Here is a 10,771-nt window from a genome sequence, read left to right on the forward strand (position 1 = left end):
GATGAGGCGGAGGCGGCGGCAGTAGCATCCAGAAACGGGAGCGGGCAGGACCACCCCCTCCCTCCCCTCTCCCTGCCTGGAGGCCGCAAAGAGCGATTAAACACCAGACACTCTAGCCGCCAAACCTGTGTCTGTCTGTGTGTGTGGGAAGGTGGAAGGGCCGGGCCAGAGGGACAGGCTGTTGCTCGGGGTGCCCCTGAACACCTCAGAGCCAGAGAAGGGGGAATCTGAGGAGGGCTTCCAAATTGCAGAATATTCTCTTCACAGTGTGGGTGGTCAGTAGAGAATTGGAGAAAGCCAGGTTCCAAGTCTTTCCTCCTCTGAGTTCACTGTGTAGCCTCCTGCCACGTGCCTTCTGAGCCTCATTTTTCCTCATCTGCAAAATGGGATTAATTTCCCCCACACCTGGAGCAGCTGTGAAGGCTAAATGGGTCATACGTGTCAACAGCAGCCTCCCCGAGTTCCTCTGACAGCAAGTGGCAGAAATCCAACTTAGACTGCCTTACACAACAAAGGGGAAGAGAGCAGAGGGAGAACTGGATTCAGGGCCTCAAGTGAAATGGTCTGGTCTCCCCACTGCTTGGCTTCCCTGTGCAGGCTCCCCCTCCTGGTACCCCAAAGGTCCTCTTCTCCAGGCACCCTCTCACTGGCCCACCTGGGGTAGGAAGCAGCCCCATCACATGGCCTGAGGTTGGGATGGATGGAGCCTTAAGGCATCAAAGTGCTGGCTGGCACTCTGGCAGGCAAAGCTGCTCTGTTTTGAGCTTATCAGAAGCACATTAAATGCAGCCTGATATTACCAAGTAAAAAAATAACAGCGGTTTAGTGTTTTTCACTCCATTTAATGTCATTTAATCTTGCTAGAAAACAACACTATTCCCTGTTTGTGCTCTCCTGAGCCTCTTCACAGAGCGTAATTTCAAGCTAAAGATACTGATGTTTCCTTCCTGGTTACTGGGGATGAAAATGACACCTACCCAGAGGGGCAGTCATGGGAACCGTGTGAGCCAGTTCACGCATGTGAAGTGTGCAGCAGATGTCATCTTCACCATAAACCCCCAAACGTCAGTGGCCCACCGATGGGCATGTTATTCCTTGCAGGATGCTAGCATGTTCCTGGCTCCTGCTCCCTAAGTGTGAGGGTGGGGATCAGACAAACCAGAGCTGAAAATACACCCATTTCCAAAAGCCCCTTAGCGGGTGCTGTCACCCCAATGGAGAACCAACAGGCCTCGGCCACTTGCGTTCACAGACAGGGACCTGAGGTCCAAGTATGCTGGCAGCTCCCAGGTTTGTCTGAATGGTGAGGGCTCTGGGTCTGGACTCTTTTGTTGGCTGCACTGCACAGCATGCAGGATCTTAGTTCCCTGACCAGGGGTGGAACCTGTGTGCCCTGCAATGGAAGCACAGAGTCTTAACTGCTGGACCACCAGGGACGTCCCTGAGTCTGGACTCTGAGTGGGACCCGTGCTCCGCAGCTAACTAGCTGGTGACCCCTAGTAGTTAACTGGCTTCTGAGCTTGTTTCCTTACCTTAAAACAGGGACTAACCAGATTCCTCTCCAAGGCCCACAAAGCCCATTGCTTCCCTGACCATCTCTTCCCTCTCCTGCCCTCCCTCACTCTGCTCCAGCCACACTTGGCAACCTTGCTGGTCCTGGAACCTCTGCCTGTCTCTGCCAGGGGGTCCTCCCCCCACGTGTCCATGAGTCTCTGAGCTCGTCCGTGGCTGCCTCCCGGGTTTGCTTCAGATGTCTGCCTCTCCATGGACTGAGGTATTAAACCTGTCCCCCATCCCCACAAACTTGCCTAAACCCCTCTTCCCTATTTATTAAAACAGCATCCACCATCCAACAAACACCAATTTTATTTGTCCATCACCTCGCTGCTCCTTGAACATGAGACCTAGGTCTCATTCATTCCTGAGACCTCAGCACCCAGCAGGGCCTGCATACTCTGTAACAGTCCCACTTCACGGGGCTGTCAGAATCAGTAGATTCATTCAGTAAATGCACCACCCTACTAGTGTTTTTCGGGGATGGGGTGTGGTCTGTACCCACCCCCGGGGCCCAGGGGCCGGCTATCATAGCCACATTTTCTCGGCAGGTCGGGGTGCCCCTGCAGCTACAGGACCACAAGCTCACGCAGGCACACAAGGACAGAGGTGGGGCCGGGCTGCCGGTTTATGTGACGCTGGGGGGAGCGGGTGGCGGTGGCAGGAGGGGCAGCCTGCCCTGGCTTGCCTCAGCTCTTGGAGTAACGCCTCTGCAGCGATTCCCGGTAGAAGCGGAAGACATGTTGGGAGGCAGCCTGGGCTGCAGCCAGGCACTGCTGGAGCTGGGAGGGGAGAGGGAGGGTCGGTGCTGGGGGCCCAGGCCTGCAGCCACACGGCCCGCTGGCTCCACAGACCTAACCCCTCACCGTTCCCCAGGGGCAGGCAGGTGGTACAGGGATTACTCCATGTGCATTTCCTTCTTCCCAACTTCATGGGCTCTTTTGAGGGGAAGGCTTCAGGGGTCAGATTCAAGCAGCTCCAGGCCCTCAGACAAATGGCATGAGGCATTCTGAACCTTCTCTAGAAGTGACCCCAACCTTGTTGAGCTCCGGAACTGAAGAGACTGGAATTTTAGAGCCACAGGCCCTGTGACTCCAAACAGTCTTAAAAGCCATGGAATCTGAGACCCCAAATCTTTTCTGTCATGTACGTACTCCTGGATTCACAGAGGGGCCAGGTGGGAAATGTTCTCAGAGACCATCTGGCCCAACAGGTGCCAAACTGTTTTTCAGACCCCTTGAATTCTGGGTGCAGAGCTCTGAGCTGGAAGCTGGGATGCCTCCAGGTGCCCCAATCTTCTGATTTCAACCCAAGCCTCCCTTCTCTTCTCATAAACTTGGCTTCCCTTTAAAATGCCCACAAAGGTTTCTATGGCTACAAAGTTTGAAAACTCCTTCTATTTACAGAAGGGATGCAAGGAAGGGGCTCTCCTTAAGCCTCTCAGGATTGGGACAGGACCTCATGTCCGGTGGGCGGGAAGGATGTGGCGTTCACCCCCAATTGCATGCTGGTACCTCGGCATCGGAGTAGAGCCCCTTGGTGGTGGACGTCAGCAGCTTCCGTTCCACGCTGTCAAGTGCAAAGGTCAGGACTGCCCGGGCCTCCTAGGGACGAGGGGTACAAGGTGGGGGACCTAGGATTCCCCTCAGACATAACTGCAGCCGGTCACAAAGAGGGGGCTTGCTTTTTACTCATGTATCAAGTGTTTTTTTTTTTTTTGTGTGGTCTACATACCACTGCTTCCCTGAGTAATCCCCCCCACCGGATTCCACCACATGGTTCTGACAGGGACTTCACAGCACAGTATTTTGCACCACAGGGGCAGCCACAGTGCCAGTCATGCCCCAGTACCTCCCAGCCTTCCTATAGTGCTCTGTATCTTTGGGGTTGGAAGCCTGCAAACTATATTTCCCAGATGAAACTGCCAGTGAGATTCTACCAGGAATCTAGTGGGAGACTGAAAGGAAGGAGAGAGCAGCATCCTGGTCCTCACTGCAGGCGTTTGGGGTATATCACCTGCCACACTAGCCATGGAGATGGGGTGGGTTCTGGACTTCAACAACCAGGGCAAAGCCAGACCGTCTCCATGCATCTATATTGTGACTGCATCAGTGTCTCCAACAGCACAGAGCAGGAGCTGGCTTCAGGCGTCTAATCTCTGGGTGTCCTCTCTTCTTCCCTTTTTCTCCTTCAGCTCTTCCAACATGGTTGTAACTAGTTCCCTACATTAGATTCCCTCTGTCTGAAATCCCCCAAGGGGTTTTGCTTTCCCGACTGCATGCGACTGTTACAATCCTGAACAGATAACTGGGGATAACCAGAACCCTAGCACACTGCGAACTTGAGCCAATGAAGAAAAAACTCTCTCCTCCTTTGCTTTTGTTTTTGAGCCTCTTAAAATCAACTCCCTTTTTGCTTCAGCAGGTTAGAGTTGGGTTTCTAGCCCTTGCCCAGATGAACAGAGCAGAGCTTGCCAGCTGAGACTGAGGTGGTACAAGCCAACTGTTTTGGAGAAGTGAGGCCTAGAGGAGGAGCAGAGGAAGAGTGTCTGCCCAAGGCCTTTTATCACCCTGCCCTTTATACCTACCTTTTCTTGCTTGGCTGTGGGGTCCAGCATGAGGGTCCCATCAGAGTCTAGGGCACAGGTGACCCCACAGAAGAGGGCCCGCATGGGCACACCTGCATCCACCAGTGCCATGCAGGCAGCATTCAGACAACAGGCCAGGAGCTGAGTGCCACAGGCAGTGGTTAAGAGTTGTTTTTTCTTCCTTTTCTTTTTTTTTTTGTTCTTGTGCTGTGCAGCTTGTGGGATCTTAGTTCCCTGACCAGGGATTGAACCTGGGCCCTCAGCAGTGAGAGCACAGAATCCTAACCACTGGACCACCAGGGAATTCCCAGGTTAAGAGTTTCTACTGGAGGGCTGGTCAGAACATATCCATGCCTCCATTCAGCCTGCCAGTGCCTGTGGCAGACATAACTAATTGATCACAGAAAAGCAGAGTAGTTCTGGGATCAAGTATCCTTGGGTTCCAGACCTGAATCTGCCATCTCTAACCATGCAAGTTACTTGCTCTCTCTGAGCCTCAGTCAGGGACCATAATGATATTCAACAGATATGCACCTTCAGGGAAATGCAGGGCAGAAGGCTTCCAAGATCACACAAGGAAGCAGTGGCAGAGCCAGGCGTGGAGCTAGAGAATTGAGCAAGCAGTGCTATCAGGTGATAGACTGGCTGGGTGACGAAGAGAGGAGTCAGTGTGCTCAGGGAGCCCACAACCCAGGGGAGAGGCATGGCCCTGGCACAGTGCAAGGTGAGCACAGGCCTGAGTCAGTCAGCTGGCCCACCTCTGTTTCCTCAAGTCTTTCCTCCCCAGGGCCCAGCTTTACAATCAGCCAGTCCCACCTCTGCCACTGACCCTCCATTACCTCCCCTCTGTGAAATGGGTTCACAACAGTCCTCCTCTTCCCTCATCTGTGAAGTGTCTGCCCAATGCAGGGCCACGCACCTGCAAAGCTATCTAGAAATGCCCGTTTCTGGTCCTTGGCCTCTACCTTTCGCACCCAAACCACAGAGATCTTTCAAGGCTGAGCTGTTGAACCAAAGGCTCTACCTGCTTAGGGCTCCCCCAGTACTGAGTCTCAAATCCAAGCTCAGGGTCAGAGTTGAGGTCAATGGCACAGGCTCTGGAGTCAGATAGCCTGGGTATGAATTCAGCTTCTGCTGCCTTCTAACTGTGTGACCCTGGGCAAGCAACCTTCCTTCTCTGTGCCTCTGTTTCCTCACCTGAAACATGGGAATAGGATACCTACCTGCCAGGGACCTTGAGCTTTAGAACCAGATGGCTTGGGCCCAAGTCCTGGCTCTATCAATTACTAGAAGTGTGAGTTGACTTTGCTGTGCAAATTAAATGAGTAAATATGTATAAAGTGCTCAGAACAGTTCCTGGCATATAGTAAGCACTCAAGCCGTGTCTGCTGCTCTCCGACAAGCTGACGCCTGCCAAGTGGACTAGTAAAGGGTGAGTACATGGCCATCAGCAAGGAGGGCAGTCAGAGAGATTCTGGAGGACTTCCTGGAGGAGGTGGCCTGGGGGAAAGGATACAGAGCCAGCATCGCTGACGACCTGCAGCACCACGGTTATGGAGGTGCGGGGGTGCAGCGCTCCCAGCACTACTGCTTCACAAGTGTTTCTGATCAGCCGCTCCCTGCTCTTCTCCGCTACACCTGGGGAAATCAGGGGTAGGGTGGGGTTGTCAAGCTCTTCCCTTCTATCTGGCTCACCTTCCTCCACATGCCCCACCCAAGCCTCCGGAAAAGGGCCTGCAGTCTCAGCCCGGGTTACTGGAAGACCCTGCATGGATGACACAGGAGTCCCAGTGGGAAGGAGGCAGGGCCTGACTGCTACCCACCCAACCCCTGCCACTTCCAGCACCCACAAAGGGAGCCTCCCGGGGGAGGAGCAGCTCAGAGCTCCCCTGTCCAGTGCTGCTGTGCGCTCCCATCCCAGTGGGCCCAGCCCTGGGGAGTGAGGGGGAAAGAGAGTAAAAGGGCGGAACAACAGGTTAATGGAAAGGAGGAGAGACGGAGCCAGGAAAGAGGAGGGGAAAGAAGATGGAAAGAGAAAGGGAGAGAGAGAGAAAAGCGACAGAAACAGAGACTCAGAGGCAGAGAGTTGGAGAAAGTGACAGAAATAGCTGAGGGCAGACGAGAGGGGGAGTGGAGACCGGGAAGAGCAGTGAGGGAGATACCAGGCGACAGGCCCAATTACCAGGCAGCCCGATCTTCGGCCTCAGGATCACTTCCAGGGTGGCCTTGTTGAAGATCTCTTTGCTGACCTTCACCTCGGCCGGCCCGTACACGCCTGCCAGGACGGAGGTATCCCCTGGGGAGACAGCATGGGAGGCCTCACCCACATCTTCCCTGCCTCTGGGGCCCAACGTGCAGCACTTAACATTGTAGGCCCTGAGCCGGGTGGCCAGGGCTCCCCACATCACCCCCACCCTGGCCCACCATCTGTTGATAACCACTTGCTTCATTTCTCTGCCTCCACTTCCTCATCTGTAAAATGGGGGATAGCTACAGTACCTCCCTCACAGCTGTGAGGATTACATGAGATTAAAAGAAAAACACTTAGGACGCTGCCTGGTAAGTGCTGAGTGCCCTGAAGACTTTAGCTATTACTATTAACTTTTTTTTTTTTTTTTAATTTACTATTAACTTTAATAGGAAGTTCTTTCTGAGCGCTGATCTTCCTCCCTCTTATTGCTGCTGGTCCCAACTTCTCCATCCAAAGCTTCCACTAGCCCAGCTCTCTTCCCTCATGCTCACATCACCAAACTCTGCAGCAGGCAGGACACCAACAGGGATAAATATCTGGGGTGGGTCCTGACACCTGCTTATTTCCTCCTGGCTCTGCAACCTCAGCTGATTTTTTGCTCACTTCTCTGGGCCTTAGTTTTACCATCTGCAGAACGAGGAGACTGGACCTCAACAGTAGCTTGCAAACTTTTCTGACCCTAAATCCCAATAAAAAATATACTTTACACGGGGGGTAGAGAGGAGAAGCTGGGACAAAGTAAAAGAGTAGCACTGACATTTATACACAACCAAATGTAAAAGAGATAGCTAGTGGGAAGCAACTGCATAACACAGGGAGATCAACTGGATGGCTGGCGATGACCTAGAGGGGTGGGATAGGGAGGGTGGCAGGGAGGCTCAAGAGGGAGGGGATATATGCATAAATACAGCTGATTCCCTTTGTTGTACAGGGGAAGCTGGCACAACAGTGTAAAGCTATTATACTCCAATAAAGATTGAAAGAAAAATAAATCAAATGTTAAAAAAAAAAAAACCCCAAAACATTTTAGAGCAGGACCCAGAACTCATGCAAATCAGTGTGTATGTAAATGGAACAAAAGCCTCACAAAACAACTCTTACTATTACTGCTTTGATATACTCTGACATTTTCTACTCTGTTCCAGTTAAAAAGAACCAGTAACGAATGCAGTGGTTCTCAACCCTGGCTGCACACTGGACTCACTGCAGAGATTTAAAAGATACTGATGCCCAGGCCCCTCCCCAAAAGAGACTAATTCCATTGCTGGGGGCTGGGGCTCAGGCACCCAGAGCCTCAGAGCTCCACAGGCCACTCTAATGTGCAGCTGGGCTTGCAATCTGCAGTGGGAAGAAACGGAGCTCCAGCACAGCTTCAAAACACTGGCCTGCAATCAGAATCACTGCAGCAGTTAATTTAAAAACGTAGAGGGCCAGCATTAGTTGGTGTGGGTGGGTTCTGGGGCTTTCCATTTTTAACTTCATCAGAGATTCTAAGGCCAGAAGTATGCGGGACACACTTCTGAAGGTCTGTGAAGGACCCTGCTCCAGGGTCCTTGGCCTTGGGGTTTTAGAACATGGAAGGGGCTCTAAGTATTTCTTAAGGTCTAAGAAACTAAATCTGCATTTAGCGAGAGAGCTAAGCCTGGGGAGGTCCCGGGTAGAGGCCTTTTTTTCCTGGGGTTGGGGAGGAGGAGCTGCCTTACAGGTGGGGGATTCTCTTGGCTTCATGAGAATGTACCCTGGAGGGGGAAATTATCCAAGAACTAGATCCACACGGGCGTCTTCCTTCTTGTTACTCCAGATGAGCTGTCTGTGGTTCACATGGCACAAGAGTCCCTCCCCTCTCACCTTCCCAAGGACATGGCTCCAGCAACTCCCTCCCCTCTGGACCCCACATCCTCCTAACTCCTGGCCCATTTATCTGATCCTCTTACAGCAAAGCTCCTGAAGAGCTGTCTCCACCCACTGACTCTTCCTTTTCCTTCTGGACCCCACCCCCCTCCACCAGAGCAAGCTCTTGACTGCGCCACCAATGACATACGTCCAAGTTGTCAACCCTCAGGTCTAGTCCATCCTCATGCGAAGCAGCCCCTCAGTAGGACCAATGTAGCAGGTTGCCCCTTACATCTCAAGCAGGTTCTTCTCTGGGCTCTAGGTCACCGCCTCTCTTGGTTTTCCCCCTACCTTACTGGTTGCTTCTTCTCAGTGTCTTTTCCTAGCTCCACACAAGCTAGAGGACTCAGGGCTTAGTCCTGGGACCTCTTCTCTTCTCCATCTACACTAATTTTCTTGGTGATCTCATCCAGTCAGTAGCTTGAAATACCATTTAGAGCCAAAGGATTCCAAATTCCAGACTTGTATCTCCTACTGCCCAGTCCACATTGCCACGGGGATGTCTCCTAGGCATTGCAAATTTAATGTTCCAAACTGAACTCATCTTCTCCCAGCACAGCTGATCTGGGGAAAAAACTTTAGTGTTATCCCTCTCTTCCTCATAACCCCCCAAACCAAACTTGCAAAATTTGTCAGTTTTCCTTCAGAATCTCAGCACCGACACTGCTTCCACTCTGGTCTGTGCCACCCTCATCTCCCCTTTTCCCCTTCTACCCTCAACACTGCAGCCAGAAAGATTCTGTTAATATATATTCAGGGCTTCCTAGGTGGCGCAGTGGTTAAGAATCCGCCTGCCAATGCAGAGGTCACGGGTTCGATCCCAGCTCCAGGAAGATCCCACATGCCGCGGAGCAACTAAGCCCGTGTGCCAAAAAAAAAAAAAATATATATATATATATATATTCAGATCATGTCATAGCGCTCCATTCTCAATCACTAGGCCTTACATGATGGGCAGGCCTCCTTACCGCCCTCCCACTTTCTGTCACTGCTGCAGCTACACTTGTCCCCTGACTGTTCCTCACCAGGCACGTTTTGGCCTCAGAGCCTTTACCCCTGTGGTTCCTAATGCTTGGTAAGCTTTCCTCTTGATCTCTTTAGGGTTTGCTCCCTTACCTTTAGATCTTTATTCAGAAGGTACCATCTCAGGGAGGTCTTTCCTGACCGTCCAAATTAAGACTGCAACCCTCTCGGCACACTCTATTCCTCTTCCTTATGATATTTTTCTCCATAGCATTCATTTTACTATATATTTTACTTAGTTATCTTTTGTCTGTTTCTCTGACTAGAATGTAAACTCCGTTAGGGCAAGGATTTAGAAAAATTCTTTATCATGTATTCTTGGTGCTAGCAAAAATACATGTGTTCAACGAAGGAATGAATGAAAGCAGGTTTTGTACCTGGGTTTCAGGTAATGCTCTAGGGCAGAACCTGAAGCATTTATGGGGGTGATCCTTAGGCCTATCTCCAAAGGAATATTTCCAGGGGTCAGGGAGTTGAGTCTAGTTTGACAGTTACTTAGCTAGGGGAAGGGGATATCTACCTAACAGGTAAGACCTGCCCCAATCTTAGGGATACAGGGAGAGTTGTGTGTCCCAGTCAAAGGGATATTTACCCAATGGGTGGGGGTGGGGCTGGGGGCAACACCCTCAATCTGAGAAATATTTATTTGGATAAGAGATCTACCACAGGTCTAGGGAGTAATTAAACAGCTAGAGGTGATAAGTCAGTCTCCTGGGTAATTATGCAGACAAATGGGTTTGCTTCAGCCTGGGATGTATGGACCCAGGGGAGGCACCTAGTCAAGAGAGACACCCGGGTAAAGAGAGTTCCCCTATTCTGGACTATTCGTTCTTAAGAGGAGATCTGCCCCTCTCTCATTCTGAGTACTTACCAAAGTGGAGATATCTTCTCCCTGCTAGTCTGGAGAAAGAAATATATGTCTACTGGCGTATGCAGTAGTATCCACCCCGGCAAGAACTTCACCCGTCCAGGAGGGATATTTACCAGCTAGCACAGTACACTGTAATCCCCTAAAACGAATACGATCTGGTAAGTTCTTACCTTGCAGGAAAGAGGCAGAGCCATCGGGCCGGGACAACAAGTTCTGTTCGCAGGCAAAGTGCCGGAGGCTACAGCCGGGGCCCCGAGGGCCAGACTCCGTTCCAGACTCAGCGCGGATCTTAGATTCAGTCTGCATCGCCCCCTCCATCGCCCCGTAGCCCACGTGCAGCGGGGATTGTCGCTTCCGCCCAGAAGCGCGCGCTTGCGTACAGACTGCGTACCCAGTGCGCACGCGCCAACCCGGGGATTGCTCCTGGATCGGCGCCCGCACGTGGCTCGACGTTTACTAACAACCTGGCCCCTCCCACTCCCGCCTCGAAAGTCCAGGAAAGCCATTGGACAGAAGAGAAGAGAGGGAGGGCCTTGGCAGGAGCTCGTCCTACATGAGGCCCCCGGGCCCTGAAACCCGGAGGCTCTGGCTA

At 52.0% G+C, this 10,771-nt stretch overlaps 1 protein-coding gene and 1 non-coding gene across 3 annotated transcripts; both read right to left on the bottom strand.

Annotated features, from left to right (window-relative positions):
- Positions 1–584: 584 nt before the first annotated feature.
- EXOSC5 (exosome component 5) lies at positions 585–10,640 on the bottom strand. 2 transcript variants are annotated; one of them, XM_057711206.1, is made up of 7 exons: positions 10,350–10,561; positions 10,180–10,203; positions 6,324–6,437; positions 5,658–5,779; positions 4,142–4,282; positions 3,069–3,158; positions 585–2,336 (listed from the first exon to the last, which is right to left on the bottom strand). In XM_057711206.1, exons 1-7 carry the CDS (start codon positions 10,495–10,497, stop codon positions 2,244–2,246), a joined length of 732 nt encoding a protein of 243 aa, XP_057567189.1. In that variant the 5' UTR covers positions 10,498–10,561; the 3' UTR covers positions 585–2,243. The 2 variants fall into 2 exon arrangements, with proteins under 2 accessions (XP_057567189.1, XP_057567190.1); XM_057711207.1 differs by lacking the exon at positions 10,180–10,203 and having other exon boundaries at positions 774–2,336; positions 10,350–10,640.
- Positions 4,372–4,444, bottom strand: TRNAE-CUC (transfer RNA glutamic acid (anticodon CUC)). Its single transcript has one exon. It is a non-coding gene; the product is annotated as a tRNA-Glu (tRNA).
- Positions 10,641–10,771: the final 131 nt, after the last annotated feature.

This window comes from Hippopotamus amphibius, chromosome 16, assembly GCF_030028045.1.
Source record: "Hippopotamus amphibius kiboko isolate mHipAmp2 chromosome 16, mHipAmp2.hap2, whole genome shotgun sequence".
Classification (NCBI taxonomy): Eukaryota; Metazoa; Chordata; class Mammalia; order Artiodactyla; family Hippopotamidae; genus Hippopotamus; species Hippopotamus amphibius.

Coding starts and splice junctions, on each gene's coding strand:
- EXOSC5 (XM_057711206.1), bottom strand. CDS start 10,497: ATGGAGGGGGCGATGCAGACTGAATCTAAGATCCGCGCTGAGTCTGGA. Junction 5,780..6,323: donor GCCGAAGATCGGGCTGCCTG/GTAATTGGGCCT, acceptor TGATTTCCCCAG/GTGTAGCGGAGAAGAGCAGG. Junction 4,283..5,657: donor TCGTCAGCGATGCTGGCTCT/GTATCCTTTCCC, acceptor TGTGGCACTCAG/CTCCTGGCCTGTTGTCTGAA.